This window comes from Ambystoma mexicanum, chromosome 8 (assembly GCF_040938575.1).
Source record: "Ambystoma mexicanum isolate Mex_15411 chromosome 8, UKY_AmexF1_1, whole genome shotgun sequence".
In the NCBI taxonomy this organism is placed as follows: Eukaryota; Metazoa; Chordata; class Amphibia; order Caudata; family Ambystomatidae; genus Ambystoma; species Ambystoma mexicanum.
In genome coordinates, this window is record NC_090929.1 from 1,020,543,764 (window position 1) to 1,020,559,866 (window position 16,103).

General features: G+C 45.0%; 1 protein-coding gene across 2 annotated transcripts in view; it reads left to right on the forward strand.

The window, feature by feature from the left end:
- The first annotated feature begins 673 nt into the window (after window positions 1-673).
- Window positions 674-16,103, forward strand: part of VCL (vinculin) — a 751,821-nt gene continuing 736,391 nt past the window's right edge. Inside the window, exon 1 of one of the 2 annotated variants that reach the window (XM_069610959.1) lies at window positions 674-1,596. In XM_069610959.1, coding sequence (XP_069467060.1) covers window positions 1,429-1,596 — 168 coding nt within the window. In that variant the 5' untranslated portion in view covers window positions 674-1,428. The remainder of the gene's footprint in view (window positions 1,597-16,103) is intronic. The other variant, XM_069610960.1, reaches the window with a different exon arrangement.

The following is a 16,103-nucleotide window of genomic DNA, read 5'->3' on the forward strand; positions in this document are numbered from 1 at the left end:
TAATTTGTATAGCGCATTTATCCCATTGCTATGGTCTTAAGCGTTGTAGGTGAACGCCCTTGGGGGACCGTATTTCAAGGCTTGGGCAAATTGATCAGGCAAGTTTAGAATGCTTGCATGGTGAACTTTAAAGTTTTCCCGGACAACGCCTTGGCACTCCCTTGTTCATTCAATGCGCCCTTGTCCTCTGGTTATCCCCTTGTTGAAGTCCCGCCACCCAAAGGGGCTTCCAGCTTTTCACCACAGAATAAGCTGTATCTTTTAACGATAGATGGCAGTGACAGCAGGTTCCAGCACCGCCTCCTCGCCACCCAGTACCACGCTCTTAATTCCCCACCAGCGCGGCCCGTCCTCAGGAATCCTGGAAAAAGCCAAGTCCCGAGCATTGCCTTTTATGGAGAGCAGTATGCCTGACGTCGGATACTCTGGAATTCCGAGCGACAGGGCTTACAGCCAACTGTAGCAAAAGGGGCGTACCACGGACATCGCATTGTAACTGCGAGGACGTCTAATATTCTGCATTGGATAAGCAGAAAGGAGGCGTGGTTATCATCTAGAGAGAGGTCTGAAACGCACACTGTAGAGGCGGGGCGTGCAGCGATAGGCTGGAAAGTTCCTCGCAGCCAGCCAGGGGTTCGGGATAGGCTCTGCCTCTGTTCCACGCTCGTAGTGACGTTTCTGGCCGGAGCGCGGCGTGTAGGGTAGAGGGCGTGGGGAGAGGGAAGACCATCAGCCCAAGCGAAGCCTGGAAGCTTGGGCGAGATCGCACGGCGGGTTACTGGAAGATAGTGGTCAGGGCAGGAGTGTTCCAGAGAAGAAGAGACTCTGAGGGACAGCCCGGGAGGAAGTCCACAGGCATAGAACCGGTATTCCAGAAGAGGGTCGGAGATTCCGCAGGGAGGGTGGAAAAGAGAGCATATAAGGGAGGGGCATCCAAGGGCCAGCCAGGCACTGCCCTTAAGAAACAAAATGCTCTAAATGTTTAAGAGGACCCCCTGACGCAGGGAACGAAGCCCTATAAGCTGTGTGCGAAGATCCCATTGAAGGGTGGTGGAAGAATTGCTTTGATATCCTGTCAGACTGAAGAAAAGGCCAGTTGGGAAGTGGTACGAGACCCCGCAAGGGGTGCAAGACCCACTGACCGGTGTTAGGGCAATCTATTTCTCAGCAGCAAAGAAACAAGCGCCTAGACAGGGACGAGGAAGCCGCCCTACCCACACCCTGAACCCAAAGTAGGCTATAGCATTCCCCAGAAAAGTTGGAAGACTGCCTTGGAAAGAGAATACGAACCCCTAGACCTAGTCGCACCTTCCTCGGGGTAGTAGAGAGTAGCTTCTGGGAGAGACCAGCAGTCGCCACGTTAGCGGCTCAAGTGCACCAACCGCTTTTTCTTCAGCCGAAGCCTTTGGGCATCACGGAGCCGCCACCATGCCTGTCTTCCACACCAAGACCATCGAGAGCATCCTGGAGCCTGTGGCCCAGCAGATTTCACACCTGGTCATCATGCACGAGGAGGGTGAGGTGGATGGCAAGGCCATCCCCGAGTTAACCGCCCCTGTGGCTGCAGTGCAGGCTGCGGTCAGTAACCTGGTCCGGGTAAGTGAGTGTCGTTTTGTTTGAGGACCACACTGTCTATCTAGCCTGCAAAACATTTAAATTGGGACTTTGCGTCAAAAGATGTTACTCTTTTTCTGATTATCCAGGTTACATTGAGAGTTTAAGGCCACTATATGCTTCGTACATTTTAGCATTTTTTGCACTTCATTAAACCTATCAAAAGTTGGGTTTGTGTAACTTTAGCATTGGGCAGCGAAAAAAAGGAGGCAAATGTTCTGTAAACAAAAAGGATAGCTTAACAATGGGTGAAGAGAACACGTAGTTAGAGTTTACCGTATTGGTTGGTAAAGTGACTGGTGTGGATCTGAAAACAAGAGGAATAAAGCGACTATTCGGGGGAAAGTCTAGAAAAAGGTCGTGGGGGTGGCGGGGGGGGGGGGGGCGACATGATGGACCAGAAGGCGGCAGGGGCAAATGAGTCAAAGAAAGATGATAGCGGCACTCTTGTATGCCAGATTTAAGCTGCGAGTCTCAATTGGCCAGTGTCGCCGTCCCAGTTGTATTCTCTACAAAGTAATGTAACTGTTTAGAACAGTTGGCCTGTGTGTAGCTCATCACATGAGTGAACCAAATTTCAAGTGGAGACTCGAAGTTATAAAATGTGTCAATATACTATTTGACCCACGATAAGATTTCAAGAACTGAAAATAACGTGTTGTGGGTGCAGGCAGGCTCATGCTGGCCTATAGGGCAAATGCCCTATCCCCCCCAAAAAAATGCTAGTGTGGGCACGTTTTTTGGCCAATGTGGGCCAGTGTGATGAGTTACTTTACTATGCTGCTAGTAGTTGTGATAATTGTTGCTGAATAAATATTCTTAAAATGTGATGTAAATTGTGCAATTTAATAAAAAAACTCCTTGGGTAGAGTCTGTCACGAAAGGAATTAATTACCATTTGCAACTGTGGGCCCCTTTTTCAATGGTACCACAACTAACCTGAAACTGGGTTACCCCCATTGCCTTGACTCTCGGCAACAATTACTATCATGCTTATGTACCTTATTGCTTGTTCTGTTTTGTTCACTAATGTATCCACGCTGTGATGCTGGTTTGGGTGCTGTCAACAAACACAATAAATAATGCGGCTAGAGACAATTTTATGCTGCAGTCCGACCCTGTGTGCATACCATATTTTCTGAGGCAGGAAACTAAGGCGTGGCCTGTTTTTGGGAAGACAATCAGGGGGTAGAGATACCACCTAACAGACTGATGGAGCAGGCGAATTACCTTTTTGAGGGGAGGGGACTGAGATTGGGGAGGGAGAGAACTAAATCGATGTGGGAAAATACAATGGGAGAAGGAGACCAACTGGAATGAGGTTCTTGATGGATCAGGAGGTACCAGTAGGGAATTGAATCCACGAGGAAGAGATGAAATCATGCGCACTACTGGTCAAGAAAGTTGGTGAAACCTTTGGGGCAGTTGAGGGTATCAGCACCCAAGGCGGCAGGGACAAAGTGGTTCATACCCTGGATTGGGGGCATGGAGATTCTGATGATCCCGATGAGGGGTGACTCGTTTGTTTTCTATCTAAGGAAGGAGCTGAGAGTCTGGGCTGGCATGAGAGGGTAAACATAGATACGATTGATGGGTATCTGAGGAATGCAAAAACGGGCTGGTTGGTGTCTGCAGGCAGTTACCAATGACATAGCTGGGTGTTGACTTTTGGTCGTTAGGTTATGTTAATTACTAAAGTATACAGGGCCTTACTGAAAAGGTTAGCTGTCCAGTCTTTCTATTGGCAAGTGCTTAGTATTGCAGTCCAGAGTCTGGTGGGAACCATTCGGACTTGTAATACACTTCTTATTCTATGTACATTATGATGTCCCTGGTTCCTAGTGAGGGCGACATGCAGTGAGTTAGTGTATTTCACCAGGGAGCCTTCTGCAACCCACTTTTCATGATACGACGGAAGCAAAGGATGGAGGCAATGAAAAGGTCTAGATTTCTTTTTTTTCTTTATTGAATTAATTTCTTTACGGCCACTGACAGTGTTTCCCCTCCATGTTCCTTTAACATTCAAGTGTCTCTCTAAAGTTTTTATTAAGTCTGGTTAGGTTGGGTTTTTATAGGAAGCCTTGTGGAATGAGTTTCTAAGCATATCGCTTAAAGCAGTTAAATGGATGGTGATAATCGAGATTGAAGGGTGTGAGAGTTGTCCAGACCTACCGTGCCTGCATGTCAATATGATGAGGCATTCATAACGCGCCTATAAACAAGTGTTTCAAAGCGCGACAATAGCACCGCCTCAGTCTGCCTTGCCCTTATGGTCTTTATAATCTGTTATCGCGGACACTCCCAGAAGGAGAATCCTTCGATCCTCGGAAGATCAGCAGGGGCTCCATCTATACCTGTGTTATGTAGCCACTACGTTTTAAAATACCTGTTTTATTGTGTAGCGCTCTAGCCACAGAAGGTGTCACCATTGGGTAGAATTGTGATATTCAGCAGCAGAATAACTGAGGAAATAAAGTTTGAAATTAGAAGAACGTTCATTACCATGCTGTTAGTTTGTGCTGTCCTCTCGTGAGACCATAAAGGCTCTACTCATGAGAATTCATGTTTTTCTGTCTCTTCTTTCGTTGTCTTCTAACCCCCGGGGGCTACAGGTGTCCCTCTTTCAGGTTCCACACTTGAGGTCTTGTAGCCCAGCCTTGTGGTGGTGCCTCCAGTGATTCCGTTCGTTCTGTGAAGTGGGGGCACGGAGGATGACTCACACAGCGTGTAAGAGTATCTGGAGAAATACAAAGTGTCTATGCTGGAGACATCTTCGTACATGCATCATAGTGTCAATGGATGCTGTTGGTGGATTTTCAGTAGTCTGCTCTCTGCATGTGTTGTGGATTGACTGGTCACGTTGCAGGAGGGCTGTTATCCTAGAATGAATGCAGGGGCAATGAAAGGCATTAAAGATGAAATGTGTCCACGGCCCACAGGTCTACGTGGTGACAAAGGTGTGCTGGTGCTGGGCGTGGGAGCACTGGGGGCGTTTCCGGTTAATGGTGGCCTTGCCATCATTCCACAATGTTGTGACTCATACTGAAGTGTTGAACAAGGTCTGCCGCAGAGAACTATGATTCGGCTCCCCGGGATCAGATAACTCTGCACCTCACTTCATGGCCGAGTCAGGACTGGCTGGTCTTCTAGGGTTGCGGGCTAGCACAGGAAATGTGCTTGATTTGATAGCATCTGGTGTATATTTGTTTTCTATAGTATTTGACGCTCTGCACTCTTAGTCTATATTATTTGATGCTGTGCAGCCTTAGGCTCTCTAGATGCTTTGAACTTTCACCTCCATGACCATACAACTCTTAGGTTGGCTCGGGCTGATGGTAGTTGTAGTCTAAAACATTTTTGTAGCGGACCCCTGTTCTGTGGCCTGTTTTTCTTTGACCATATAAATGCAGTGTTTTGGGTGAAGTGTTCCAAGACTGCCAAAACTGTATACGAGCCAGTGTCCTAACCCCTACAGACACTGGTAAGGGTATGGGCAAGCTCTGGGGGGCGGGGCGATAGATGGAAGCCCAATGTATATGTAGCGTGTTCATTCTTATGTAGTATTCTATCGCCAACATGAGATCCATGCAATCTCACTTTATTCAACAATAACAGATATTGTCAATCAGGAGTACACTCGAGGATTTCAAATGCTTCTAATCTGCAACGCATTCTTAAAATTATGCAGTTATCCCAAAGTGGCTGGATTGATAACCTTTTCATTACGCTTCTATATAAACGCCTGACTTGAAGGCATTGCTTGTTCCAAAAAGCTAACCAGTTGATCTGTAAATCGGGTTGCATACTTTCAAAAAACAAACCCCATAGAACAAGGGTGAAGATGAATTATGGAGATCCTAAGTGATTGCACATTTGTTAATGTCACGAATTGTGAATGTTAATAATGGACCGGGATAATAAAGGACATCCATCATAGATCTGTTTCATGACGTTGACCAACGACTAGGTCCCTTTCTCTTCAAGAGCCAACAGAATCTAATTTAGTTATAGAAAGAATGCCCTTTTCATTTCTTGATTTCTTTTTAACATATGGTTCTTGACTTTAGCTACCTCATGTAATTGTTTGCCTTGTAAAAAAGAATATAACATGTATGAGGTTCTCTTGCATCTACCACACATTCAGACAAAACATTAATGAAGGTGTTTCTGTTCATTGTATCGTATTGAGTCAAAACCTTGTGTAAACAATGATCGTCACCTTTTCTTCAATATATTTGTGTAAGAAGATGAATATGTTTTGATTGAAATGCACACTATGAAACGCAATAGTGACTTGCTAAACTTGAATGCATAAAATTTGATGTGCACCTACTAACATTAGCAAAATAAAACAAGCTAGAAATGTACTTTGGAAGGGCTCTAATGCTCGTCTTTTTAACACATATGACAGTTAGCTCAATGAAATAGCTAATGCCATATTTAGCATGCAAAATAATTTAGCCTTTACCCAAATACATAGGTGAAGAGCCTTAATAGGAAGTGGCAGGACGCCCTCCCCCTTGTTTCAAGTATATATTAGCTCCCAAGTCCTTCCACTTGTTTATGAGCTTACCCTCCAGTTATATAAAAAACAGAGTATCACGTGACAGGCAGACAGGGGAGCGAAAAGCCAAAATGAACCCTTAAGAAAAGCCATTAAGCACTCTGGGCATGGGTTTTTTGGTTGCAGAATAAAGGTGATTTACTCACTGATTGAATTAGTGGGAGAGAAAGAGGCAGAGAGGATTCATTTACAAACAGCATTTTATTTAGAAACAGAACCAGAGCGAGTTTACTTTACATTATGCAGATAAGACCTCCAAGTGACCCATAATGCATTATTCAGAGTTTCTTAATCGGTGCTTTAAGTGGGACTGGAAATTGAGGGGGCTCTCGTTAAGGGTGGTGGCCTAAGGACACACCATCTAACGGGAGCCCCTCCTCAATTAAGGGTGGGGGAGAGGGAGCGGCTGGTAAAAGTGGAGCTGGGGCACACTGGCATTATTACCTTTGATGCACCCAGCCCCTCCTTTTAAACAAAAGGGGCTGGGTGCACCTGTGTGCCCTAGCTCGCACGCAGCAGGCAGCCTTTTCATTCAAGGAGCCCGCTTTAACCACAGGCTCCTTGAATGAAATGTGTGCCTGCTGGCGTCTCCACTTGAAACAGGAGGGCTGCATGGCCCAGTCTTTTTTTTTCGAGTAACTAGTCATCACGCAGTATGCTGGGTGATGATTAGTTACTCGGAAACAAAAGGGTAGCTGGGCAGTCAAGCCCCCCTCCTTTTTAGAGTACTAGACATCAAGCAGCCTGCACTGCACGGTTAAACTTTGGTTTAGAAAAAAGAAACGGCAATGACTTTTCCTTTTTTCTAAACCGAAGTGCTGACACCTGCAGGCAGCTCGTGTAACTGTGCAGCCTCTACACGGGCTGCCTGAGGTGTCGGCTAGCTGGAGCTAGTTGTGGGTGGGCCATGGCAGGGCCCCGGCTCGGGATCCCTTTCTGGCGACTGCCGGGGCTCTGGCCCCGGCCCATTTAAAACCCTGCTCCTAATGCATTATTTAAAGGGCCTTGTAATGCATTGTTTGTTGGGTGCAGTTGGTGGTTACTGAATTCACATGCCACACCCATCACAGATTGGCCACACCCTCTTTCCAGAGCCCCTCCGATTATTTTGTATCCCACTGTGTTAAGGTAACTCGGCACTTGTAAGCTAATAGCTCCCTGTTATTTCATCCTGTGGGTGTTTATATAAATAATGCAGTAGCGTGATAGCATCACTGTAATTTAGTTTACATGACCCTTAACACAGGAAGTACGAGAAATCTTGACCTTGTCTGTTAAATTTAATGAAGTATGGCACACTCTGGCCACATCTTAACACTCATGTCTTGGCACTTGGTAAAGGTCAAGACAATCCTCTGATCTCCAAATCTATCTCACTGCTCTCAAAACTATTACTCTACTGTTGAATCTGCCAAACAGGACTTCTATCTCTTTTCCTCATTTCTTCTCAAACCCAGGCTCCTCCAAATACCTTTCAACACAATGCTCTCACCTCCTAAACCCACCTCCTCTACTCTTTCTGCAAATGATCTTTCTCTCTACTTTCCATTTAAAATTTCTGTTAACAATACTCTCACTAATTACCTTCTAACCCTCCTCCTATTTGCGTTTCTCCACCACTCCTACCGTCCTCTCCCGCTACTAAATCTTGATTTGCCCCCACCAACCCTGACAAGATTATTGCCCTACTTCACAAGGCTAACCCTTCATGTGCCCCCACATTCTGAAGTATATAGCCCCCAGTGTTGCTCCACATCTTATTTCCTCTTGACAATGCCACTTTCCCTCATTCTGTAAGACAGCTACTGTCACCCCTCTTCTTAAGAAACCTCTGCTAGATTTTAACAGTCCTGCCAACTTTCGCCCTATCTCTCTTTTACCAAACTGAGTGAGTAGCATTCAATCAACTGAGTTCCTTGATTCTCTGAAGCTCTTCAATCTGGCTTCCGACCTCTGCATTATTCCGAGATAGCTATCCTCAATGTCAGCAACTTAATCTCTTCCTCTCGGCATACAAACCTTTTATCTATTACTATTCTTCTCGACCTCTCTGCTGCCTTTTGATACTGTCGACTATTCTGACTTGCTCTCTACATTCTCTCATCGGCGCTGCTTGGTTTCCTTCATATCCCGCCCCCAGCCATTTTCAAGTGTCCTGGAACAGCCGTACCTCTCCACTCCCATCCTCTCCCCCCCCCCCCCCCTTACTGAGTTCCCCAAGGATCTGTCCTTGGTCCACTTCACTTCTATTCACTCTTTCCTTCAGTTCTTGGCACCGTTATATCTTCTTACGGCTTCTTCTATGAACTCTTTGCTGACAACACTCACATCTTCTCCTTTCCCTCCTTATCCTACATGCTGTTGTCAAACTGTCTTTCCGCCATGAAATATTGCCTGCCGTCTCATTCACTCATGCTCAACTCCACTAAGACGGAAGTTCTTTATTCCCAGCCAAATAGGCTATCTTTTCGTCTCTTCTTCTCTCCTGACTACCTTCCCTACTCTACTTATACTTATGCTTGTAGCCATGGTGTCATCTTTGACCCATCACACAACTTCTCGCTCTTCATCTCCAAATTTGCCACTGAACTCAGATTCAACCTCCTCAATATCAGAAAAATGTGTTGTCCTCTTCTTTTAAATACTACTAAACGGCTAATCTCCTCCTTAGTGCTTTCTATATCTGACTACTGTGCCAGTCTCTCTATGGTGTTACCAACTATGCATTTTCACCTTTGGGCAAAGGCCCAAACTTCGCAGTCTGCACACTTCTGAACCTTAAGAACGCTTTACCTCTACTTCCTCTGCCCATCGCCAGATTGGCTGGCTGTCTATGAAATAAAGGTCTAAGTAGAAACTACTTCACATCTTCAAAAATATACATGGATTCACAGCATGCTATCTATCTGCTCACCTCACTCCCTACTCTTCTCCTTGCTCGTTAAGATCATCCTCGGCTCACCTTCTTGCCACCACTCGAGCCCCCTGTGCTCCCTCTCGTTTCCGCTCTCTCGCCTTGCTCCCCTACTCTGGAATGCTCTTCCTCTCTGTACGATTCCAACTCGACTACTGTTTAAATCCAACCTTGCAGCTCTCCTTTCTGAAGAATCTGTTTCCTAGCACTCTACGCTACATTTGGTCACCCCTATTTCTTCACTCCCCCACCCTTTAAAAATGCACCGCTTTACCTGTGATTGAATTTTTTTTTTTTTTATTGATAAATGTCGAAATAGGTGGTTTGATGGACAAGTTCATAAGAAATAGAAAGCTGAAAAATACGTTTTTTTTCCATTGTTTTTAAATAAACAAAATTATTTTGAGATGCATATCTCAAAACAAACATTTTGAAAAATGGAATCTTCGAAACTTGAATTTCACTTTTAAAAATAAGAAAAGTATCTCTCCGTACATGCATAGTTTAAATGTCTACAAAGGCCACAAACGTGTGTATTCAAGCCCACACATTGACTACAAACGATTCTTGATACAAAAATGCACCAACAATATGCAATAATACAAGTTATTGGCGCATGCACACGTGCGCTAATATTGGAACACACATTCTCCTACAGATGAAATAGATACTTTAAGGAACTCATGGTATTGCAAGTATACACTGAAACAAGAGCTGCACGTTTTAAAACCTTTTTATTAATGGTTCAAAAAGGAGTTGTAAAACTCACATCTTGCCCTTTAACTAAGATGTAGTGTTTCTGTCCAACAAACAAAAGTTAATATAGTCGTGGTCAGTCTTGAGACTGAAAGGATTTGTCTTCACCTCTGCTATGACCACTACGACCCCTGATTTAATCAGTTTAACCTTTCACATTGATACTTCCATTTCGCAATGGCTCTTGGTACTTGTAGTTTCCACACAACAAAGTTTGTTTCACTATTCAAGTTTCCCTCTGCCGGGTTCAAACTATAAAGTTAATGTATTCCGCTTTTATCTACTTGCGATCAATTCTGCCTTGGCTGTACTGTTGTACAGTTCAGAGACTTTCGATTGGGCATTCGCATATTCGCGGAACCACTCTGTTAATTTGTATTTCTATGATACGCTTCCAAGCAATCATTCCATTCTGCTTGCGTTTGTCGGCACATGCGCAGTTTTCAACTTTGGATACACTTTCACTCATTTGTTTCACAAACCAGACTTTTGCTGCGTCCAATAACTCACTGGTTGTGGTATCTTGGTTTCTTTCTGCTTCGCTTTGTTCGTGGGAGTCAAGGCCGGTATCGCAGCTGTCTCTACTCCTCCCGCAACTCTGCCGTTTCACCCGGCAGGGTGACTTGTTAGCTTGAAGCACTCCAAAGAGAGACTTCCTTTCTTTGGTTGGTTTACGAACCCTCACGGTCTGCACGGAGTATGGCTTTCTCGCAGGCATTTGAAACAGTATTTGCATGGCCCCTTGGTCTTCAGATTCCTGTATCTGAGTTCACCTTTCTCTGGGAAGAACTGCTCCTTCTGTCATGCCACCTCACTCAGTGTGTCTGTGTTCCACCTTTTAACCATGTGGGGAGGGCTGATGGGTACCAGGTGTATGTAATTGAGGTTGAGTGCCTGACGCTGCCTGTTCTTGTTAGTGGGACATGTCCAAGGAATTGCATGTGTGGTTCTCTTTTCACTCTCGGACCTCCCCTTTCTCGGCTCAGTGTTTGTGTAGAAAAGGGGGGGGGGGTTGGGAAGTTGGAATGTCCCATGAAATAGGATGGGACAGGGGTATTGGGAAAGTGGGGATACCATGTCACGCTATCTGGTTTTCTCCCAGAGGACCCCTCACCCAGGTGATCCTCCCGCACTTGTCCTCCCCCAGGGTCTGGATCCAAAGGCGATGTCCCTGGCCACCTGAGTAAGGTATCCCCGGGGTCTGGACATTGAAACACCCTCTGGCTGTTTACAATACATACATACTTGCATGCATACAGTTCAGAATGAACGTAAGCACAGATTGGATGTGGGCATATGGAATGCACATGTAATATTCATACAAAAGTAAACTACGGACAGATTACTTTTAGGGATAAGGGTCAGCAGTTATTCTCTTCCCTCACCCATTAAGACGGAATCAACAACCCCAGCCAATTCGAGCCAACTTCCTCATTCACCCATAATTGCAACCAAGTTCCACACTGTCATATAATCACCACACTCGAAAGTAGTTGTGGACTTTAACAGGTACAATGACCGTATGAGTAGAAAAGGATGCCAGGTAAGGTTTCGGTTCATGTTTATGAACAAAGTCGATGGAAAGGAAGGTCAGATATGAACAGGACAGTGTGAATACCTTACAAGCGCAGACCAGGACAGAGGCGCAGAAATGCCCCCAGACCTCACCTAGGGCAATTACGCAAACCCATTGCCTCACTTACAGACAGAAATGGCAACTAACCAACCCACTAACAATTTCCCCCCTGCCTACACCTCTCAAACTCCAAACAAACACAACCACAAACCTACAGCACAATCAAACCACGCAAACTTCACTACATTGCAACAAAAAAGCGCACACAGACTCGCACAACAGTACACAACGACTACCGGCAGCAAACACCCGAGGCCCAGCCAATGGACCCACCGGGCTGAGGCTGCCAACATCACATCACTGCTCTGTTGCCCTTGTCCAGCTTCCTCCCACTATCTCGCCCTTCCTTTCCCCTCTTTCAGAGCCGCCGGAGCGCCAGGGAACCACTCTGGGGTGATAGTGCGTGGTACAAATGTCCTTTAACATATATATTTTCTGAAAGAGTTGAGGTTAATTATAGCAAGTGAATTCTTCAAGTTATTTGTATGTTTGTATGGCAGTTGTTGGGGGGTGGGGGTGGTGAATGTTCTTCTTGCTGCTTTGCTCTCGTGGACTTCTATGGGCCCACCTGTCTTTGTTATTGACCTATTCCTGACCTGACTTCTTGGAGGTAAGAATTAAAGCCTTCTGTTTTGTTTCGCTTGCTTTTTGCTCACTTTTATAGAGTCACCCTTGATGTTATATCCAGCAATTATACCGCTGAATACCCAGTGTGTCTGTTGCTGGGAAGAATTATTGTCCAGAGGCTGTCCATGATTTGACAGCCCCTGCCAGTTTGAATGGTGCAGATCCTTGGGACGACTTCAGTCCAAATTCTCAATAAAAGGACACTTGCAGCCATTTTCACAGATCATGGTTGAAAACTACAAGGAAGTGCAGCCTGCTGAAAATCTGAGAATGACCCTTGCAGCTAACCAACATGGGCTTCAGTGGCCTCGTTGGAGAACTGGGTGGCATTGCTGAGGTGAGCAGTGAGGGTCTTATTTTCTACGAGATCGAAGGCAGCCAAGAGGTCAAGGAGAAGGGCTGGCTTCCCATTATCCATGATTGAGGTGATTTGGTTTTTGAGATCAAGGAGGGCTGTCTCGGTGCCATGTCCTTTGCGAAACCCAGATTGTCTTCTGCCAAGGATATTATTGGCTTCAAGAAATAGCTGGATTTGATTATGAGCTGCCTTGTCCAAGATTTTTAGAAGTAAAGGGACAGTGGTGATAGAGCGGTAGTTGCTTGGCGAGAGCGGGTCTAATGTGTTTGTGTTTTTTTATTTTTTATTTTAGTAAGGGTCGTACCCAAACTTCTTTGAGGCTGGCTGGGATGGACAAGGAGGTGAAGGATGTGTTGATGAATGCTTTAAGGAGAGGGGCTAGTTGCTTGGCGCATTCTTTAACTAAGTTTGGTGGGCATATGTCACCTTTACACATGAATGGTTTGATTTGTTTGAGGAGATTGAGGACCTAGAGTTCTGTAACCTCTTGGAAGGAGAAAAGCTGCTTCTGGGTTTCTTCATGCATTTGGAAATGTGGAGGGGTACAGCTGGCCTTAGGAAGGTCTTTGGATTGTGCTAGGTTTTTGTTCTGAAGCAGTTATATATTTTTTTTTTTAACATGGCTGCTTGAATGCTCGTGCCTCAAGCTTCGTCTTTAACGATCTCATTGGGGCTAGTGGCTGGCGTAATGAGTTCTCTAAAAATGGAGAATAGTTCCTTTGGTTGAGAATTCGCTTTTGAGATTCGATCATTGAAGGAGGTAGATTTGGCATGAATGATGGCTTTTTTGTAGTTCGTGGATATTTTTTTAAAGTTTTCTTTGGTGCTGTTGTTGTGGTTGGATTGCCATGTGATGTGGTCAATGCTTGACGCTTGGCGGACCGTAGGGTAGCTAGTTCCTCTGTCAACCAAGTATTGTAATGTGGAGATTTTTTTTCTTTGGTTTCAAGTGGAGCAATGGCTTCGATAGCATTGGTCATCATGTGGGCGTAAATGTTAGCGATGGTGGCTGGGTCATTGGAGAGGGGGGGGGGGGCTGGAGTTCTTCTGGGGTGTCCAAGAAGGGAAGGAGGTTTTCCTTAGTCTTTTTTTTTTAAACTTCTTACTAGAGCTGGTGGTGCGTGCATGAGAGCTTTAGCCGATAGGGTAATAGGGATGGAGAATTGTATGCAATCTGTCCAAGGGAGAGCAGAGATGGAGGTGATTGTGGTATGGCAATTATGGTCTGTCACCCAGTCAAGGGTGTGACCCTTGCAATGCGTGGGAGTAGAGACATTTTGTTGGAATCCCATGAGAGCGAGTTCTTTGTCAAGACTGCTGCAGTTTTATCATTGAGGTCATTAAATGCTAGATTGACATGGCGAGTCTCTAGCACTCAAGCAATCTCCTGACTCCTCTCAGCACCCACCCACTTGAACAAACTCATGGGTTTGCTCTCTGTCAGAGCCTGGCAAGTCCTGCTAATGTTTGTCCAAATGCATACACGCATTATAATCTTACTCTGTGACCTCCAACACGCTGGGCTTTGGTCTCCGAGGGCATTCCCACCACTAGTGGATTGACTATAATAGTAAAAGGTGCTGTATAAATGATAACTACAATACAAGTGTCCTGTAACCTTATCTATACTGTTTTGGCAGTGATTCTATCATATATGTACACAAACCCCATGCCAGTGAAACATAAATGTGCTCCAGCATATAATATAAGAAACCAGCGTGGCTATAAATGTACACTGTGTTCTTGCAGCACAGAGGCAGGTCCCTTTGTCCATAATTGTCACCGTTCAGGTGCGCACACAGAATAACATGCCATTTATTGACAGTTTTAAAGGGGGGGGCATCTCGACTCATTTAATTCTTTGCCACTGAGAAGTCAGTGCCCCTCTCCTTGCTCGGTAATGAAGAGCCTACTCCACTTTGTGCGTCTGGATATGTCGTGTATCATGCAGGGGTGGACTGGGAACCAAAAGAGGCCCTGGAAATAATTTTCAAAGTGGCCCCATATATCCCATTTTCACCAACACCAGCTCTTTTCCTATGGGAACAATTAGAAATGCAACACAAAAGAGGCCCAGGGTGCCGAGGACTACTGGGCAATACCCTGAGTTCCCAATAGGCGAGTCCGCCCCTGGCCTAATACTACTAGAATAGATGCCTTGATATGATATGATTGGTTATTTATAATGCGCTTAATACCCAGTGGTTTATAAGCACGGACCCGGGAATCGGACAAGTGTTGCTCAGTGATGCATTGCTTCCAAGGTGAGCACGTTGCCCTTGAGCTATCCTCCCTGGACTCCCTTGGAGTTATGAGAGCTGTTGACACGGATTAGTAGAGGAGTCATGGCGTTTCCCTCTTGATCTTGGATACAAGACAGTAAAATAGCATCTGAGGAGGAAGTAGGCATTTCAAAAATGAATTATTCTAATGAAGATATTCGCTCTTTATCCTGGAAGCTGTGTCATTCGTGCAAATCTCCCTGTGTCACCTGAAGTGTAGAGGAAGTTCTTAACCTCGGTTTACAGTAGAACTCTCACATACTATTCAGTATTTTTATGAACAGTGTTGACCGACTTCCATCCATTTTTAAAATAGAATGTCCCATCTTTGTTTCCGGAAAGGGGCGAATGCAACCACATGTTCTGTGAAAGGGGGTAGCGAGTGATTCCGGGCTGCTTGCATGATACTCTGACAATATGCAGCTTTCGTCATCTGAATTTCACGTTCTCGCTTTACTTGTGGTCTGCAGTGGATGCTAACATCTCATCCCAAACCGGATTCAACCCCATGTTCTTTTTTTTATCATTTCATATTCACCTTTTTACTGTCCTTCAATGCTTTGTTGAGCCTTAGAACAGCTTTTTTTTTCATTTACATTTTTTAAAATTTCATAGACTTTTCTTTTTCTGGGACAGATGTCTGTAGGGACTCTTTAAGGTTATAGTTCAAAATATAACAGGCGTGGCGCGCTCATGCCCATGTATCAAATACAGAAAACTCCAAAGTCCACCTGACATCTTGCAAGAATAAATATATTGACAATATATCCTGCATCTAAATCGCATATGGACTTTGACTTTGGAGTTTTCTGTATTTGTACCAGGGCATGGGCGCGCCACGTCTGTTATATTTTGAACTATATTTCCACTGTTTGTAGGAGCTGTTGGGTGCACCTATATTGCAACATTGGCAACGCAGCTCAGCCCCCTTCATGTATCTTTGAGTGGGCATAGCGCACAACCATAGGCAGCATTATACCCATAATCACTCTTTAAGGTTAAATGTGAAATGAAGCAGCTGACCTCGCTGACTCCCAGAGAGGCCACTTTGGCAGTATAGACTGTCTACTGGACAGCATTAAAGGATACCTGTAATCGCGTTTGGGGGACAGGGCCAGAGCTGTTAGTTTTATATGGCCTTTTCTTAGTGCATTCTCAAAATGTATGTCGTCTTCGGGTAGTTTTGCTCTATTTGCTGTTATAATGTAGGAGGTGGCTGCATTTAAAATGGAAATTTCTTCATAAAAAAGGAATCCATAACTAGTGAGTGTTTTAATGTCCTACAATGCCATCTCTAAACCGCTCTGCTTTCAGCCAGCCTTCCCACAAATCTCCTCAGTACACATTGGACT